Source organism: Terrapene carolina, unplaced genomic scaffold (assembly GCF_002925995.2).
Source record: "Terrapene carolina triunguis isolate 2854851 unplaced genomic scaffold, T_m_triunguis-2.0 Scaffold85, whole genome shotgun sequence".
Classification (NCBI taxonomy): domain Eukaryota; kingdom Metazoa; phylum Chordata; order Testudines; family Emydidae; genus Terrapene; species Terrapene triunguis.
In genome coordinates this window covers 21,543,700-21,564,456 of record NW_020664436.1, presented here as the reverse complement: position 1 = coordinate 21,564,456, position 20,757 = coordinate 21,543,700, and the positions used below count along the sequence as shown (strand labels likewise).

Here is a 20,757-nt window from a genome sequence, read left to right as displayed (position 1 = left end):
TTGGGAGTTGGGCATCTGAGTGTTAAAGACAAGAACACCCCTGCTAGCTGCTTTCAGGTAAACCTGCAGCTGTTAGGGGACGTGATTCAGACCTGGGTCTGGGTTTGCAGCAGGCTAGCAAGTCTGGCTCAAACCAGGCAGGGCACTGAAGTCCTAAGCTGACGGGGCAGGAAAGCAGGGGCAGAAGTAGTCTTGGCACATCAGGTGGCAACCCCCAGGTGGTTTCTGTGATCTAACCCGTCACAATTGGCCTTTCATCTGAGTTCTCCACCAATTGCAACTTACCTACTGAATCGGATGCTGAACAGCATTATAAGGTCAATGTCTTCCATGTCATCATTGACTCTATTCAATCAGGTCTTACACATCGATATGAGTCACTGCGACTAATTTGTACCCTTTTGGGGTTTCTTTGGCAGTTCAACAGACTGAGTAATGAAGATCTACTTTCTGCAGCTGAACAATTTCAGCAACGGTACAACAAAGAAATCTCAAAAGATCTCAGTGACGAGGTCATCTTCCTCAAATGAATATATTCCACGAACTTCAAATTGGATTGCAAGCCAAAGGAATTGCTTCAAGAAATACTCAAACTTGGACTCTCTGGGGTGTTTCCTAATATCACAGTTGTATTGTGTATTTTTGTCCGTTTTCCTGCATCAGTGGCTTCAGGTGAACACACCTTCAACATGTTGAAGCAGGTAAAGAACTATCACCATTCAACTATGGAACAAGAGCATTTGAATGGGCTCGCCATGCTTAATATTAACTGTGATATTGCACGAAAGCTAGATTACTCCTCAATAATTAGTGCATTTGCACAGAAAAAGGCTAGACAAACATTTGTTAAATAAAAAAATATTCAAATTATGTTTCACTCTTTCTTTGGTGCCTTATTTTGTTTTCATGTGTCATCATTTTTAATTTTTATTATGGCTAGGGGCCTCAAAAGCTGGAAGTGGCCCAGGCTTCTCTGGACCTCTGAAAGGGCCTGTCTGGAAAAACTGAGTGGGGAGGGGAGGGATGGTGGATTTCTATTCCAGGAAGCATAATACGATTTAGATGCTGGCTCCCATCTCAGTAAGAACCCTACAATAGTTTCCCCCAAGACTGGTTTAAAAATGAGCCCAAAGCTGACACCATCCCCAGAAGCCTGGGGTTGGCATCAAATATGCAAAAACAACGAGGAGTCCTTGTGGCACCTTAGAGATTAACAACTTTATTTGGGCATAAGCTTTCGTGGGCTAGAACCCACTTCATCAGATGCATGGAGTGGAACATACAGTAGCAGGTATAAATACACAGCACATGAAAAGATGGTAGTTGCCATTTTGCTGACACAGACTAACACCTCTACCAATCTGAAACCTATCAAATATGCAGTCATTCTAATTTTATATGTGCTAAAACAAAACAAAATAGCCCCCCAAACAATTGGCACTAAAATGGTTGGCAGCAACTGTAGAGGCATCATGGATGGGCTCTCCCCAGGTGGGTGCTGAGACCCTGGCAGAGGCGGGAAGGGAAGCTTGCAAGGGCCACTATCCATACAACTGTCATCCTGTCAGTCTCTGGAGAGTCAGTTTCACACGCTCTGCAGCTACTAAAAAGTGTAACAGGTGCTAGTGGGTGCAGTGTTTCTGTGGGCAGAGTGGTGTGAGTGTGTCCCCTTCATGTCTTGGTCCTGCACGTGTGTGTGTCTGTGTCTGCCTCTCCATGTATTGGTCCTGCCCGTTCGCATGAGCTGTCACAAAGTCTGCAGTGGGGCGGGGGGGGGGGGGGGAATAAGAGCCTTCCACTCCAAAGGTGACAGAATCACTTGCTCGTCCATGGAAAGGCTGCAATGGCCCGGGGGGCTCCTATAGCTCCGGGCGAGTGAAACGCCTAAGTAGTGTCCACCGCTACCCCCGCGCCTCAGTCAGGCACGGGCACGGGGCCTATCCACACAGCATCTGGGCGCTAAGGGGGGCTGTGCTGGCGGGTCCGCTTCCTTGCAGAACTGAAAGGTGAGTGAGCGAGCCAGGGCAGCTCCCCTTCTGCCCGAGCGCGGCGGGAGGGAGGGGGGGATTTGCATGTGACGTTTTGTTTGCAGCAAGCCTCAAAGTAGAGGGGAGAGCGCGGGGTGAGGGAGGCAGCGGCGAGCCTGAGGACGGGGCGCTGCTGCGGCAGAGGGACGCGCAGGGGCAGGGAGAGCCCGCAGAGCAGGCAGCGCTGGCGGGAGGAGGCAGCGGGAGCAGAGGGCGCTGCTGCAGCCGGCCCCAGGATGTAGGCGAGCAGCTGGAGAGCTCCTGCTGGCAGAAGGGCTCACCATGAAGAAACACTCAGCCAGGGTCGCCCCGCTCAGCGCGTGCAACAGCCCGGTCCTTACCCTCACCAAAGTGGAAGGTAAATCCGGCCGCAGCGGAGCTCGGCAGCCCCGCGGATTGGGGCGTGGGGACCCCGCCGGTCAGTCCGCGGCTGTGCGGCGGCGGGAGCTCAGCGCTCCTTGCCCGAGCGGGAGAAGGCGGCAGCCCGGCGCTGCGGGTTCCTGGGGTGGCTCTGCTGCTGGGCGCGCCCTGCGGGAGGGCGAGGGGCGGGTTTGCTGCAGCCGCGCGGGGAGAGGACGGGGCCCTAGCCTGAAGGGACCCGCCGACTTCCATTGAAGGAGGATTTCGCCAATGCAGACATCGCCGTCCAGTGTGCTGAACGTCACCTCCCTCCTGCGGGGAGCAAGCCCTCCTCCCGCGGGGGCCGGAGCCTGGCACAAGTTAGCGCTAAGTTTTCCCGGGCGGGGAACAGGCAGGGGAGGGGCTGGCTTGGGGAAGGACATGCTGCCCTCAAAGGAAATGGAGAACCGCTCATTGCCCACATCGTCTGCCTGCTGCGGGGCTGCGACTCCGCTTTCCTGCGGGGGGGTGGGTTTGGTTGGAGGCTACATTGCGTTGCATTGTTGCGATATTCCCACTGCTGTACCAGAGCCTCCTCCAGCACTCCCCGGCCCCCTTCTGAAGCCTTGGAGAGCAGGAAGCAGACTCTGCCTTCAACTGTGCTGGCACTGAGCTAAAGCTGACCCAAGCCCTTAACGCGCATTGGGCAATGACTCCCCCTCAGACACACCACCACCATCCTAGGTGCTCGAACTAGGGGTGCGGGGGTGCTGCAGCACCCCCTGACTTGAAGTGGTTTCCATCATATACAGGGTTTACAGCTTGGTTTAGTGGCTCTCAGCACCCCCATCATTCCAGCACCCCTGGCCACCATCACACTGACTGACTGTGCACTGGTCGCAGGACACCCCTGTGAGGCAGGGCAGTGCTCTTATCCCAATTGACAGATGGGGAGAGACTAAGGGATTTACCCACGGTCACACAGGAAGTCAGTGGCAGAGCCAGGACTTAAACCCATGTTTTTCAAGTCCCAGGCTCACACCCCAACCACTGGACCTTCCACTTAGTTGATAATTGGTCAGAATCTGTCAACACTAGCAGGTGGATGGAACGGAAGCATTGGAGGTTGTTCAGGCTGAACTGATAGAGCTGGTGTGCTCTGTTGGCCTGAAACAATAAGCACATTGGCTCCATACGGACTGAAACTAGAGGTGCTAGGGGTGCTACTGCATCCCCTGGCTTGAAGTGGTTTCCATCATATACAGGGTTTCAGCTTGGTTCAATGGCTCCCACTATACAAATAGTTCAATGACTCTCAGCACCGCTGATTGTCTCTAAAGTTAGCAGAAGTGCAGAGAGGTTTCAAGAGGCAATTTGCAGCCAGGAGAGGGAAACCTGCAGTCATTCAGATACCAGGCTCTGGGTGTTCTGGTCTACAGTAGTCTATAGTGAAGCAGCAGTCGCAGAGGAAAGCAACCAGGGAAACCTGAAGAGGTTATGCTCCAGGTGAAATGACACTGGAGTGTAGCATGGCATGTGGGAAGGCAAGGAATGAGGCACCATGGTCTGGAATGCAGTAGGCATCAGAGGAACAAGTGGGCCAGGCGCTGAAGCATAGGAAGGAAGCTGAGGGAGGGTATGGGGAAGATGTGGAAAAAGAGAATGAAGAGACGATGGGGGCAGGGAAGGGAAAGGGTCAGTGGAGGGAGAAAGAGGGTCCTAGAGGGAGCAAGTCAGGCACTGTAGGAAAGAACAAAGAAGAAGTGCAAATAGGCATTGGGAAGAAATATAGACAATGTGGCATTGGGAGAAAGTGGCTGGGAGGAAAGGAAGAGAAAGGGACTGGGAGAGAAGACGGGTAATAAGAAGGCCCATCAGAGAAAGGAGGGAGAGAGAAAAGAGGAAATGGGATTGAGATTCGGGAGCACTCAAAGGAGAAAAAAGACAGAGGGCTCCTTGGAGGAGAAATAAAAATGGGGGGCTCCAGTAAAGTGGGGAGGAAAAGCAGAATAAGAAGAGAAGTATTGAAAGAGAAAAACAGAGAGGAGAGGAGAGAAAATGGTAGAAATACAGATGGAGAGAAAGAGGAGGAAATGAAGAAATGGGGTGAGAGAACAAAAAAGGAATAAATAAATGGAAGGTGAAAAAGAAAAATCAAGACCACACAACATTAAGGCTAGTGGTTCTATTTATTCAGAATACATGTTGCTCTATTTCCCAGGCAGTAATCCCCCTGGGGACAGTGTGTAGCCAATCTCCTGGCCAGTTCTTGATGGAAGAGTTTTTAGACTGATTGCTCTTTCCTTGAGCTGTAAATTGAATCCTTTCAAGCCTGTCCCTGTCAGCTCTGTGTACCAACTTTCAGAGACCATATTATCAGCTACCAAGAACTTAGCTGACCTAGTTGGCTTTTTCCAGCTTTAGTTTCTATGTGTCTGATTCTGCTTCCATTGAAGTAATGGAATGGCAAAATTTAAAATACTGTACTTAAATGATTCAGGATACGGACCAGAGATTTATGGAAACAGCTGGAGTTACTCTTGCCATTTATGTCTTTTTCATGAGATAGACCAACTCTGTGTGAGAGCATCTCTTACCAAATTAATCAACAGGGCAGTTCTTGGGATGGTTACCAATGACACAGAACCTCTTTTCTTGCAAACTGTGGGCTTACAGTGCTAATGAAAAAGACAGAACACAGCTCTAGACATAAATGAACCGAAGTATATTGCAGGCAAGCTTTGATACCCAGCCCTGCTGCTGCACCTTTGCAAAGGTGTGCTACACCATCGTTTTGCTAGCTGATCTCTGCTTAGCACAGGCTGAGAGCCCTGAAGTTTGTCAAGCTGTGTAGTGGAATCAAGGCTGATTCTGAAATAGCAACACACAAAAAAGTTTGTCCCCGCTTTCAGCTAGCAGGAGTGATTACCCTTTTCTGGCCCAGCACCAAAGCTACTTGGAGGAATTGGAACTGGTGGAGCCTGAGGGAATGTGCCTCTCGCTAGTCAGCCAAGAGGAGCCTTTCATTGATATGCATTACTGTAATGCCTTTCAGCATTCCCTCCCTCTCTGTCTGTACAGTTGCTACTTTGCTTTAAAAGGGAGATAAGGACTTTGTGCTCTTTCAGAAGCGTGACTGCCATTTCAAATTATCCCAGAGATTGAATCATCACTATGCACCGAGCCTGCTGTACTAGCATTTTGAAAGACAACCACATCATATACATATCATTCAAAGAGGCAGTAACCATACTCCCTTCTCCTGTGTCTGATGCTGCACCTGTTTATTTCTTGTATAGCTCCTGCCAAGCATAGGCTCAGTGTCCATTACTTATGTTTTTCCATATTTCTGTTGTTTTTATAGGCAATTTCTGTAATGCAGTGGCCATCTTAAAGCTATGCTTTGTCTCTCTAGCCAGTGAGCTAGCTTCACCTCCATGGATGCATGGAGGTGCAATTTACTCTGATGTCTGTATTCACCCCCAGGGAAGGGTAGCTAGTGTTTTCTCCTACCCTCCATCTTGGGGTCTTCCAGAGAAGGGCAGCTTTGGGTATGTCTACACTACAGGATTAATCCGAATTTAGATAATTCGAATTTGGGAAACAGGTTGTATAAATTCGATTGTGCGCGGCCACACTAAGCACCTTAATTCGGTTTTAAACCACATTAATTCGGTGGTGTGCGGCCACACTACCCCATTAACTTAAATACAGTAATTCGGTGGTGTGCGTCCACACTAACCCTAATTCGAATTAACAAAATCGATTTAGGCTCTACTCCGTTCGTCGAGGTGGAGTACAGAAATCGATTTAAAGGGCCCTTTAATTCGAATTAACTGGCTCTGTAGTGTGGACGGGTGAAGGGTTAATTCGGATTAAGGCAGCTAAATCCGAATTAAAGTCCTAGTGTAGACCAGGCCTATGACTTTCACCAAAAGCTCCAGGACACCCTCTCTGTGCAAAGTGAATACACCAAATCACTATCAGTACATCCTACAGCTGTCCTAACCATGCCCCTCCTTGACCGATACCACCCAATTCCAAGCTCTGGGCCCATACCAGAAGGGAAATGGTATCTTCTTTCTGCTACTGCAGTCGCCACTTCTAGCTGTGCACAAGGCTATACACTGGCAAAAGTCAGCATAGATTCAGGAATTATTCTGGCCCATTGTTTTCTCTGTTTATTTTGTCACTGATAATTGTCTGGTTATATCAGATTTTGGAGCTGGTGTTCATCTCTTGTCAGGTAAATTAGGACTCCAGTGAAGTCAACAAAGTTATATCAGTGTAAAGGAGTTCAGAATCAAGCCCTTTTCCTCTAAAGTTTAACTTTCCTTTGGAAATTTCCCCCTCAAAAAGATATGAAAAGTTATAACTTTTTCACCTATTAAATCATTTGACAGTTTTATTGCATCTTAAAACTCAGAGCTGTGAATCATTATATTTGCAGTACATAATATAACCTTGGACTTTTCAGGACTTTGTCAGATATATGTGTATGTGGGGAGAGAGAGAAAGAGAGAGGAAGAAGGACTAACTAAAAGGCATTGTGCATAAAAGTATAAATATATGGAGCTACTCAGATTCACATCCGCTGAGGATTTTGCCCTTTATTTACCTCAGTTAGGGATGGCAGCATCTCAGTCACACACCCCACAACCACACCCTCACACACTTTCCATGTTGTATAATTATACCTCATTTAGTTCTTTCTAATTACATTTATTATAATCATTCATACTTTTACATTCTAGTTAATTAACAGGGAAACATTGTTTTACTTTTGCCAGAAGCTTAGCTGAAGCTATGGAAATGCAACTAGTGATGTTCAGAAGCTGCTCACATCACAAGTTATATCTCTCTTCTATAAATTATTGCATTTGCCTGTCTCTGTTTAGATAAGTTAGGGCCAAATTCTGCCTTGTGCAAATCTGGAGTAACTCCATTGGCATCACTGGAATTATTCAGGATTTCCACAAGCATAACCAAGGCCAGAATTTGGACTTTAATGTGTTATACATTTCCAAGTTAAATTAATTCACCACAAGTGCAAAAACGTGGTAATCACTGTAATAATGATACTTCCATAGCATCTGTTATTTAAAGATTTCAAAGCACCTTAAAACCATTAATCCTTGCAAAACCCCTTTAAGGTAGGTAACTCTTATTCCCATTTTGCAGATGGGGCAACCGAGGCATTGCAAAATTAAAACCAACTTGCCTAAATTCACAACAGCACATCTGTCACATGGACAAGAATAAAACCTAAATTCCCCAACTACCAACTCACGATCCTTTATCTCGAAAGGATGCTTTGGGTTGCAATAAGACTCTTTCCACTGATATCAGTGTGCATGGGCCAAGCCTTAATTTAGTGACCTTCTTGATTTTCATAACAAACTTCCTTTTTCAGGAAATTACCTCAACTGTTGCACAAATATACTTGAGGCTAAATACTGTAGAAGGACTGGCAATGCTCTATGGGACTGGTCTAAAGCTCATACAAAGATTTTCCCAGACTTCCATTGACTTCATTGGGCTTTGGATCAGGCCTCATAAGAACTCAGCCACAGAGTTAATATTTTTAAAAGCTTTCAAACATTTCACATAAAGAGGCTAAGCTGTGAAAAAGAGAGAAATGCGTGGAACTCACTTTAAACACTCTTCTTGTGCTCCTGTAATTTAGAAAACATATAGCAACGGATGGGCCAATAGGAGATGCCTCTGGTTTTTTATGTTTGTCGAGGTCTGTGCTTTCAGAACTGGGAATATACCATGTGCATAGAAGCCAATCCTGAATTCCATGGGCATCCATAAAACCATAATTTCCACTGACTTCACAAGGAATGCATGACTGGGTCTACAGTGAATAACTTGCAACATGTCTGCTTTAGTTCTCACCAATTTTTTGCTAAGAAGAAGGCTCTATTTTGAAACTTCAATGGTTTCTCTGATGTGGTGTTTGTGATCAGAACTGAAACCGCCAAACTCATTCACACATGTCACTGACAGATGGTAACAACTTTCAGTAACTGGGACTGGATTCAAACCAGTGACCTAGCGGTGAAACTAGATGGGGTAGAGAGCCTGGGGCTACCAATCTCCCCATAATGTTCCCTCTTAATACCACAATATCTTTGAGCAGATGATCAAGACCCTGTTGCAGTGGAGTGGTTGGTTTCTGTGCTACACAGCACCTGCCACCTTTCCCAAGTGACTCAACACTTTCATAGTCCTTAAACAGACTCAAAACAAACTTCTTTCTAGTTGCCGTAGGCTCGCTCCTTGGAGATTCGATTTTGATCATGTTTTACTGTTTTTTAAAACTGTGTCCTACCTCACTGGTCTTAAGGGAATAAACCCTAAGTTATAGGCCTAGTGAGGACCAATTACATATAATATATCTGCCATGAATAGCATGTAAATAAAATATAAATGGGACCATTTCTATGCTATGGGCGGATAGATACACAGAAATCTCTTACTACACTGTTGGTAATGCTAAAGTGGAAACTTTATTGCATTGTGAAGCCAGACGATAATAGTTATTGAATATTTCTTCATGCTTTGTCACTTTTAAAGGCAAATGCATATGTGAATACATATGCAATTTGAACAAAAAGTGTTTTAGTTTAGATTAATAGATTTATAGAGTTTAAGGCCAGGAAGGACCATTAGATCATCTAGTCTGGCCTCCTGTCTATCACAGGCTATTAAATTTCACCCAGTCACATCCTGATTCATCTTGGGTATCTTCTAGGCCAGTGGCTCTCAACCTTTCCAGACTACTGTACCCCTTTCAGGAGTCTGATTTGTCTTGTGTACCCCCAAGGCTCAGCTCACTTAAAAACTACTTGCTTACAAAATTAGATAATAAAAATACAAAAATGTCACAGCACATTATTACCGAAAAATTGTTTACATTCTCATTTTTACCATATAGTTATAAAATAAATCAATTGGAATATAAATATTGTATTTACATTTCTGTGTATAGTATATAGAGCAGTATAAACAAGTCATTGTATGAAATTTTAGTTTGTGCAGACTTCGCCAGTGCTTTTTATGTAGCCTGTTATAAAACTAGGCAAATATCTAGATGAGTTGATATACCCGTGGAAGACCTCTGCATACTGCCAGGAGTATGTGTACCCCTGATTGAAAAAACATTGTTCTAGGCATCTTGAATTAATTCAAGCGTTCACTCCCAAAAAACAAACAGCCTAGAAAAATTATTGCTAGTCAATTGATTTCATTTTAAAATATCTCCCACTAGAACTCTGAACACGGCTAGTGAAATCAAAACTTCAGTCCACAAAATCTACTATTGATGCTTCCTGTTTACATTGTATTAGTTTTCTACAGAAGCAAATGCTGTCTCCCCACCTTTCCCCTCTAGGGAGCTTAAAAAATAATATTTTTAAGCAGGACTCTTCATGGCAAGGAAGTTCTTCAAATTCCTCCATTTAGAGGAAAGTCAATGATAAAGAAGAGATAGGGTTCATAAATGCTGTAATGGCCTGATATGGTACCAGCACAGAAACCCTACAATTTCGTACTGATAAAGCACATAAATTATGTAGCAGATGTGTTTTCACATTGTATGTTGGGCTCAGCAGAGGATATAGAGCAATATACCAAAGCAGCTCCCTTTGTTCAGTTGAAGTACTGGTAGAGGAACCACTCTGCATCCTTTAGCCCAGAATCCGACCTCCTTCTTAAATTCTCAGATGGCAGATCAGACTCTGGGTAATATTCCTCAAGAAGCAGATATCCTACAGATAATGGAGCAGAGTCACTCCAGGATCAGCATTGGCTTCTGCTGGCAGAGATGCTGGCATAGTGCTAAAGACAATAGGAAGGACGTGGCATTGATTATTGTACCCTGTGCTGCTCACAACCTCCAGCAGCCAGTGCTGCCCCCAAAGTATGTGGCCCTATCCAGAAAGAGGATCTTGCTAGAGTAGCCAGGGAATGTGTCAATGCGCTTTCTATTGCCAGGTTCTTGAGGAGCTCTCAGTAGAACTTAAATCTGCCGTGTCTTGGCATAAATGATACTGGAATCTTTGCCTGTCCAACTTGAGAAATGAATTCCTCCACTGGGCCCAGAATCTTTTGCCGATACAGTTTGTACCTTCTTGGAGCAATGCGGGTAAATCTGGTCCAGTATCACTATTAATGTTGTTGGCCAGATAACATACTCAGCAGATATATTGATAGATTCCCAGGCCAGGAGGGACCATTGTGATCATCTGGTCTGACCTGCTCTATATCACCATAGAACTTCCCTGAAATCATTCCTAGAGCACAACTTTTTAAAAACATCCAGTCTTGATTTTAAAATTGCCAGTGATGGTGAATCCACCATGACCCTTCGTAAATTGTTCCAGTGGATAATTACCCACATTATTAAAAATATATGTCTTATTTCCGATCTGAATTTGTCTAGCTTCCAGCCATTGGATCAAGTTGTACCTTTCTCTGCTAGAGATTGAGGAGCCCATTATTAAATATTTGTTCCTCATGTAGATATTTACAAATTGTTATCAAGTCACCTCTTAACCTTCTCTTTGTTAAGCTAAAAAGATTGAGATCCTTGAGTCTATGCTAAAAGGCAGCTTTTCTAATCCTTTAATCGTTCTTCTTGATCTTCTCTGAACCCTCTCCAATTTAGCAACATCCTTCTTGAATTGTGGACACCAGAACTGGACACAGTATTCCAGCAGCCGTCACACTAATGCCAAATACAGAGGTAATATAACCTCCCTATTCAATATTCCCCTGTTTATACATCTAAGGATTGCATTAGCCCTTTTGACCACAGCTTTGCACTGAAAGATCATGTTCAGCTGATTATTCAACACGATCCCACGAGTCATCACATATGAGATTGTAATAAGAATATGCAATTAATGTGGCTGGGCTGGATAATTCAACCACAGAGAATATAAAAGCTGTGTAGGCCAAACCTAATATTTTAAAACACCAGCGTCTGCCTTTTCCATAGTCATCTCAGCTTCCACAGTGCAACTTTCAACAAAGAAGGGAATGTCTTTTGCACTGAAAACACATGAATTTGACCTCCACAATTGACTGAACCAAATGGGGAACAGTGGGATGTAATTGCACCAGTGAAGGCCATTTCTTTCTAACATCTACAAAAGTCTCTCTCTCTTTCTCTCTCTTTTTTTTTGAAAGGACAGCAAGAGAGTAATTGGAGATAAAAACAAAAACTAGGATCCCTGCAGGTAAGTGTGCTCTTTGCTATGCAGAGTGACTTCCTGCTAAGGCAAGTCGAGCAGCATGACTACTGAGATTGCCAGAGCGGAGCTTCTTTCTAGTTCTTCTGGTAAAGCTGCTGCCTACAGATCACAAGGGTCCTTGCTGGGTTCTTAGCTGCCATATCACATGGGACTTGCATGCTCACTCAGTGAGTCCAGCCAACAAAGGCTCTGCTAATTTGTCAAGTCTACTCAAGTGTCTGGCCACCAGCTGACAGACAACAGCTGCTCCAAATGTCTTATTCTAAATTGTAGCAGATAAGCAAAGTGTTGTGAGCAGTTTTAGTTGCCATTCAGCCCTTTATCTTCTTAACTAGCCACAATCAAATGAAGTCAAAATTTAACATGTGAGAAACTCTAGGATCAAGAGTAGGTACTCTTTTAATAAACTGAATCACCCATAGCAACATTTTCTGTCTCAAGTTTAATAAAGCAGACAGGAATTTTAAAAATATCTAAGATAGACAGATACTGTAGATAGAAGTTTATCCCTATTTTTGAAGATTTTCATGTCCTTGATTAATTCTGTAATCAGCATGTCTACTCTTCCAGTATGAACTCACCTACACCTGCAGTGAGCTCAGTATAAATGCCTGGATGTATGGATAGACTTAATCAGAGATGAAGCCATTCCTTGAGAAGGACATTCACTTGCTCACGTGGTGCTCAAACTTCTTGGTTAATCAATATAACAGTTTCTTGCTGAGAATCCAGTCTTTTTTTCATTACTAAGAACAAACATGTCTAAACCTTTCTGCAGACTGAAATCCCGTACAGATCTAGCAAGATATTTGTTCCAGAACCCAATACTGTGTCTTTGGTCATGGGAGTTTTATTCTGTGAAAGCTCTGCTTCCACACTCCAGGGGTGAAATCCTGGACCCATTGAAGACAATGTCAAAACTCCCATTGACTTCAGTGGGGCCAGGATTTCACCCCAAGGTTCTTTCTTAGTTGCAAGATCCTTTTGAGAGTTCTAATGCAACTTCAGTTCAAGACAGGAATAAAAATAAGGAATAAAAACAAAAACATCTCAATTTCAGACTATCACAGACATGTTTTCTCTGGCTATGACATGCATGACTCCCCTCTTGACAGGGCCGTCCTTACCCATACGCAAAATACACAGCTGCGTGGGACACCGGGAAATTTGGGGCACCAAATTTCCTGGTGCCCTATGCAGCTGCGTGCTGCTCCAGCCCCTGCCCCGCCTCTTCCCCATGGCTCCCATCCCTGCTCCACCCCAGCCATGAACATATTTCATTAGTGCTGCTGCTGGGGCTTTTTTTTAATTCTTTCCCTCCTTGCCCCCCCCCTCCTCTGGTCATGACCCTTGACCGAGTTTGGCAGAAAACTGTGCAGTCTAGTCTAGCTCAGGCTTTAGGCCTGCCCCACTCTGTGTAAAGGCCATCAGCATAACAGATCTCTGTTGGAGGGTTTATTTCGGGGCCCACAGATTCAAAGCTCTGGCTATCAAAAAGAAGGCCCCCCTGCTCTATTTCCCCACACTGATTAACAGTGGTTAAAATGGTTTAGAGATAATTGAATAAATTTGTGTTGAATACATGGGGTCTAAGTCTAATCTCACGTCATTTTTCATTTCGGTGACTTCAGTGGAGTTCCTCCTGATTTACACTGGTGGTGTTAGAGCAGACAGAATCAGGATCGTAGTTTTTATCAGTATCACTTTATTAGACCACACAGGTTAGCTATAAGCTGTCCCTGTAGTGTTCATCTTAGGTCTTTAACTACTAACAGTGCACAAGAGACTTGTGCCGTCAAGTAGTTACTGAACTGGTGTGGATAGGGTATTCAGAGGTGATACACTGAGGCCATGTCTACACTAGCGAATTTACACCGGCACAGCTGTACTGATGCAGCTGTGCCATTGTAAGATCGCTCATGTAGCCACTCTGTGCTGATGAGAGAAGCTCTCTCGCCAACATAGCACTATGCACACGAGTGCTTATGCTGGCAAAACTTATGACGCTCGGGGGGGGGGGGGGGGGGGGGGACCGCTGTTTTTTTCCACCATCCCCCTTCCCCCCGAGTGACATAAGTTTTGCTGACATAAGTGGTAGTGTAGACATGGCCTTAGTCTCTGGGGAGGATTGCAGAAGGACAGCTGCTATTGGGTATAGGCACTGTCCTTGGTTGTGAAGGCTGCTTCCTTTCATTGTCACTGAATGATAAGGGGCAGTGGCTAAGAAGCGAGAATGACATTGTATGAGGATAAAAAGTAGGAACGATTGAATGAAAGTTTTCTTTAAAAAAACAAAAGTACTTTTTCTTTGTCCTGGTATCATGATTGACTGCTTCAGGCCGGACGCCCCTTGTGTATACTTCAGCCTTCTGGGAAGGAGCAAAGGGAGCATAAATACTGGAAATCTCGAGATCAGAAAATAGAATTTCTTTAGTGTACTACATTAGCCAATATAAAAGGCATTTTGTTGGTATGATACAGATGCAGAGCTAGATTCTAACTGATCCGTATGCTGATGTGCACCGGTGGAAAGGGAGTAAGGAGTCTCTCCTCCTCCTTGTGCATTTGCACAGAAACTGGCCAGAAATGCACTCTACTCCACTCAAGGGACTGCTCCAGAGACATTTCCCTAGGGAGGCAGGGAAGGGAGAAGGTAAGCAAAGCTGTAGCTCCGCCTATCATACATACCAGCCAATACAATTGTCTGGTCCCACCAGGATAGCTGTAGGAGATCTCTGAACACTTTAAAAAGGTGTTGCAGTTTGTATACTCCTGTACACTGTATGAAGCTCCAGGAGGCAATCTGATTCTGGGACAATGTTGCTGGGTCTCTTTCAAGGGCAGTGCAACTTTCCCAATTGATGACTGTACCTGTATGACATATTCTAGCCCTCCATGAATACAGGAAATCAAAGATGGGTGGTGCAGTTTGTCTTACAGACAAATTAAAAGAAACCACATGCAGAACTCTTATACAATAGGGAAAGCTAGAAAAGCCTTTTTGAAGGGAGGCACAGGACTCTTTCTCCAACATTATGTAGCTCATTTTGACAGGAATAAGTTTTACTCCATCCAGCATGCAAATTAGATGGTCTAAGGTACGAGCATCCTTAGAAATTCAAACCCTGATCTGTGAGATCATTTTCAAAGTAAAATGATACATACAGTATTGTCTTTCACTGCATTTGTGCAATGTGAACACTTCTATTGGTGTATTTAACACATAGGTTTAAGTGCATATGGATGATTCATTTTGCCTATGAATTATATGTAAAGTGCAAAATTTTGCTCTCTTTTACAGGTTGTAATTGCCATGGAATGTATCTTAAAGATGCTGATATTTCCATATGAAACATCTAATTGGGCGGTTGTCTCAGGAATGTGTGCATAAAGATAATAATAGGGCTGAGAAGATAATTCTCAGCCCAACATTTGGTCCCTGGCAGGGGTGGCGCAAACAGGGGCAGGAGAGACTAGTGCCCCCACAATGGAACTATTGTGTGGGCTGACCTATGTTTATGCCCTTGAGCATCATTCCACTATGCATTCTGGGAACCAGTGTGCCCTGTAAACTGCATGCAAGTGCATGGGAGCAGGACCCGTCATGGCTGGAGTGGACATTGCAAGCACCCGGGATCCGGCCGGAGAGCAGGTAGAAACTGGGATGATAGAGCCGGGAGGAGCTACCCCTGGCAGCCAGCAAGAGAGATGCAAACTGCCACACCCCCTCTTCCCAGTCTAGAGCCCAGCTGAGTCTCAGTAGCTCCCCTTGCTCCCCATGCAGAGCAGACACCCCACTACCTCTCCATTCAAAGCTAGCTTCAGCCATCACTGGTGCCTGGCTACAGCAACTACTGCAAGGTATTGGGGAAGAAGCAGATATTGCCCACTATTCCCCTTTCTCCTGCCCCCATGTGGAATTTTGCTGTCAGGGATAGGGTTGCCAACTTTGTAATGTTTAAAAAATGGACTCTCCAGCCAGAGTGCCGGAACCTCCCTCACCCCACCTCTTCCCCCAAGGCCCCACTCCTACCCCGCCTCTTCCCCTGAGGCTCCACCCCCCATTTGCTCCTCTTCCCCACTGCCTCCGTTGCTCTCTGCTTTTCTCCTCTCCCCAGATTGGGAGGGACTCACCTGCAGAGCCGGGGCTGGGATCTGCAGCCGCCCGACACAGGTTGGAGATGGCTCCGGCTGAGTAGGGGCTGGCGTGGGTGATAACCCAGTGTCCCCCCCCCACAGTAACCAGACTTTACTGTCAGGTCCCCTTTTTGACCGGACTTTCCAGTTGAAAACCGGACATCTGGCCACCTTCCCAGAGTCGGGGATCTATGCAGTGCTTGAACTCTGGACACACCCCCAATATATGAAGGTCCCCTGTGCTTGTTTTCTGCTTTCTAGCCCATAAGTGCAGAGGTAGCACATTGTTTATGCTCTGTTTGGATCTTACACAGCCACAGCGACACTCAGCATTTGGGCCTAAAGAATGTCTGCGTTGCAATTAGAGATGTGACTGCAACATGTGTAGATGTACCCGAGCTAGCTTTCATGGAGCTAGCTCAAATAACAATAGCAGTGAAGCAGTGGCAGCATGGGCTGAACAACCCTTCCCAGGACCCTGGGTATGTACTCAAATGCTAGACCCTGCTGTCAGAGCTTCACTGCTGTTGTTATCAGGCTGGCTATATCAAAGCTAGCTCTGGTATGTCTCCATCAGCTGCAGCCACACCTCTGATTGCAGTATAGACAGACCCTCTGTGTGCACATGCAAATTCAGGAAAAGCAGAGGAAAAACCTCACACATCCTCACCTACTTGAGAAAATAATTCTACTGCAGATCTAAGTGCTGAAAAGCCCGAGGGGGTGAGACCATTTCCCAGAGCTAATGCATGTGATATGGCATGAGGTACAAAAGAGACAGGGTCAAAGACAAAATGGGTATGGTCTGCAGGAAAATATGACTGCATACATGCAGGAGGACCAAGCATGTAAGTCCCTACACATAGTTCTTGTGCAACTTATTTCACCTCAGATCAGGAATAAGAATAAAGTGGGGAAGAGGTGTAATGAAGATAAATTCATTAACATTTGTGACTCACTCAGTGCTACAGTGACACATGCCATAAAGAAGACCCTGAGGAAATTAATAATTCCTTATTCATTGCAAGGGTTATATGGTGTTCAGCATATAAGTGTGGGGAATTACACACTGAATGATTAAAAAGAAAAAATATTGAACAGTTGTCTTGGTCACTGAATTCCATCCAGTCTATGTGTTGAATGAGGCAGGAAGCTTTAATTACATGTGATCATGTAACTAAAAAAAGGTATAATAATGCATCCACACAAGGGGACATGAATTAAGGTTTAACAGACAAGTCTATCTGTCTCAGTTCTGGCATTTCCTAACTTTGAGTGATTGATTCTTCAATCTAAATGTATTTTTAATGTAATGTTTTATTAACCTTGGATAATAAGGTGACCCTTTAGTGCATGTAAATTTACATGGGAAGCTGCCCACACGGTTTTTCCACTGAAAATTGAAAGTGGATGACTAAGGCCTTGGCTACACTTGCGAGTTACAGCGCTGTAAAGCCGCCCCCAGCGTTGTAACTGACTCCCCGTCCACACTGGCAGGGCACTTACAGCGCTGTATCTCCCTGGGTACACCGCTGCAGGTACTCCACCTCCCCGAGAAGCATAAGAGATACAGCGGAGTGGCTACGACTCACGGGTGTGAGTGTAAACGCTTGCATCGCTGTACTAATCACCTTGTCAAGTGGCCAATCCTCTCCATTGTTATGACCGGCTGCAGGAATGCGGAAGTGCCGGTTTCAAAGCTCATACCACAGAGAGAAGCAAACAGTTTGCTGTTTGCTTTGAGTGAGTGAATGAATGAGCAGGGGGCCGGGAGTTCGGAACTTGCAAACTAGAGTGCTGACACGCTCCAAAAAGCACTCTCTCTCCCCCCACCCTCCCTGTCACACTCCACCCCATCCCCGTTTTGAAAAGCACGTTGCAGCCACATGAATGCTGGGATAGCTGCCCATAATGCACCGCTCCCAACACAGCTGCAAATGTTGCAAGTGTGGCCACGCCACTGCCCTGGCAGCTGTCAGTGTGGACAGACTGCAGCGCTTTTCCCTACTCAGCTGTACGAAGACAGGTTTACATCACAGCACTGTACAGTTGCAAGTGTAGCCAAGGCCTAAGAGATTAGAACTCTCTTTTCCCTACTTCTGTGTGAATATTTTAAACCCATTCAAAAAAACCTTATACAACTGTATATCCACTTAAATATCCTTGCTCCTGTATACTCATGTGGCCCCATTTTTTGATGTCTAGATGTGCAACTGGTGCACAACGTTTTGAAAACACCCCATTGTGTTTAATCGGGGGCAGGGAGGGAGTTCTTTTTTGTTTTTTCTGTGTCAAAATAGTTTTGTTAGATGATATAGTTACCTCATATCATGTACTTGATCTTTTTTTTTTTTTTTTTTTTTTTTTTTTTTTAGCAACACAGAGTGGACTATTGGAAAATACCTTTGGTCTACATGTGTATTGGCTTACACACGTATTAGCTTATATACCTCTACCCTGATATAACGCGACCTGATATAACACGAATTCATATATAACATGGTAAAGCAGCGCTCCAGGGGGGCGGGACTGCGCACTCCGGCGGATCAAAGCAAGTTCAATATAACACAGTTTCACCTATAACGCGGTAAGATTTTTTGGCTCCCGAGGACAGCGTTATATCGGGGTAGAGGTGTATCAGTAAACACCCAAGTCACACTGTAAAACTCTAAAGAGACATATAACAGTTCGACATACAGATTGCATGATCTCTTCAGTAAAAAAAAACTGTGTGTGGATGTCCCATAACCTGGCTTTAAATTGTGTAGTGATACAGAACTATTGTTCTTGATGCTAATTCTAGCCTGCAGAGGCAGTGCAGCAATGTGAAAACCTTTGGTTTCCACTTTTCAGTGTATTAAATGACCTGTGAATGCATTTGAAGCTTTCTAGGTTCCAGCCCCTCAACATGAATTAGCACTTCATCTGTGTTCAGAATGAATGGACTAGCATACTTCAAAGAAATCAGCTTTTAAAATGAAAACACTGCATAGCAGCATCACATGCAGGTGACTAATGTCTTAAACAGAGCTTGAATGACTTTAGACAGCCATCAGAAAGCTTGTAAGCACCTGGTCCTTCAGGGAGCAGAGCACTTCCTGAAATATGCTGAGGACCATCAATGCCCACTGATTTCAATAGGAGTTGAAGGCATTCATCAGCATATAGGATTGGCCTTTAGTTAAAAAGGTAAAAGTACAGTATGTGCTGGTGTGAACATGGTGCCTGGAGGGGCCACACTGAGAATGCTTACTCAGGGCAAACTGCAAGGAATAGGGCAGACAATTCCCAGAACTGGTGGTTTAGTCTATAATTAATTAGATTAAGCTAGTAACCAAATAGCTTCTGTAATACCACACTGGTTACCAAGAAGCCAAACTACAGTCCCCTTTAAACAATCCAACCTTTGGCTTCCATCCAGGCAGACTAATATAGTGAGGGGTTATTGAAAGCCTTATTCACCATATTTAAAGTTCTACCAATCCCAAGGGACCACACACATTGCCCACTAGATCAATGAATGTTTCAGATCTCACCCAAGTACATGCTTACAGCCAATCCTTTATTAAGTAAATCTAAGGTTTATTAATAAAAGAAAAAGAAAGATTTACGTATGGTTAAGGGATCAAAATACATACAAATGTGTGTAAAGTTCTTAGATTAGTTTCATAGCAGAGATGGTGAGACTGCTGATTTGTAAAAGAATTCTGGAGTCAATTTAAAAGGATACAGTCCAAGTGCAGAGTTTGTTCAAATTCTTCCATGAGAATTCCAGGGTAAATCCAAAGAAATACTGGAGATCTCAGTCTTGTGGTTTAGACTTTCCCTGTCAACGTTTAAGCAGATCTGAAATTAAAAGGATCAGGCCCGAAGTTTCCTTTATAGTTGAAGCCATTGGATACTCTCTTGACAGCAATTGCCACAGCAGGCTCTTTGCTTGAAGTTAATCTCCTGTTTCCTATGCATACACAGGTAACTAATTGTATTCATTAACATAAGGCAGTTAAGCAATCAAATTGTAAAGGCAGTTCATTATGGCATAGACAATTAAGTTGAAGACAAATGTAAATAATATCATTTCCTACAGTATCCTACATCTTTGATCTTAAGGTTAATTGACCCATCCACATGCAATTAAGACATGAAAGGGAATTAGTATCTACAAACTAATCTGGTTACATTGTTAACTTCTAACAAGATATAGGTAAACGCAGACCCACAGCATCTACACTTTGATTCTCTAACAAACAATACAGGCAAACATATTAAAGATTCTAGTCTACTTAACATGGCTTTGAGAACTATATACAAGGAATGGCCCTATTTACCATTTCAGTGCCTCCTGTTAAGTTGGTATGGTCACACACAAATTGACCAATCTGTCAGTGTCACAGCTGGTAATAGAGAAGACATACCAGCTGTCGTTCAGGCAAAGAATAAAATGGTGGCCAAGTTTTCAAATTTAGCCATGTAATTTGCCTACTGCAATGTTATAATTGATCAGTCAAATGGGCACATAGGTGCCCAACTACCCAATTTACATGTCTATATGCAGATTCAAGCAGCCAAATATGGATTTTGCACATTCTGTTAAGATACCAATGTTTGAAAATTGGTCTCTCTGGGCCATATTTTGATTGCAGTTACATTGGTGTAAATTTGAAGTTGCTGGGCTTGTTCCTCAGGTCTGGCTGAACCCTGGTTGGTACAGGACTCAAGGAGGTGCAGGCTAAGGTGGCCTAGTCCCTAGTGCAATTTAGAGAATCCCAAAGGCTGCTCTAAGTTTCACCAGCTGGTAACAGCCCCCCAAAGAGCTATTTCTCCAGCCAGGGATTACTGGAGTTCAGCAGTGCTCCAGCCACACCAATAACACTAGCCCATGCCAGTGTAATTGAAAGAATAAATAAATTTTCCTCTCCCCTCTTTAAAAAGAAACACCACGTTGCACAAAATATGCAGTTCTAAGACTCCCAAGACAGTATTGATTGTGA

At 44.4% G+C, this 20,757-nt stretch overlaps 1 protein-coding gene across 2 annotated transcripts in view; it reads left to right on the top strand.

Moving 5' to 3' along the window:
- Window positions 1-2,267: 2,267 nt before the first annotated feature.
- The window catches only part of SLC35F3 (solute carrier family 35 member F3), a 96,292-nt gene continuing 77,802 nt past the window's right edge, over window positions 2,268-20,757 (top strand). The window contains exon 1 of one of the 2 annotated variants that reach the window (XM_026649561.1): window positions 2,268-2,385. In XM_026649561.1, coding sequence (XP_026505346.1) covers window positions 2,310-2,385 — 76 coding nt within the window. In that variant the 5' untranslated portion in view covers window positions 2,268-2,309. Of the gene's footprint in view, window positions 2,386-11,569; window positions 11,615-20,757 lie in introns of those variants that run through there. The other variant, XM_026649562.1, reaches the window with a different exon arrangement.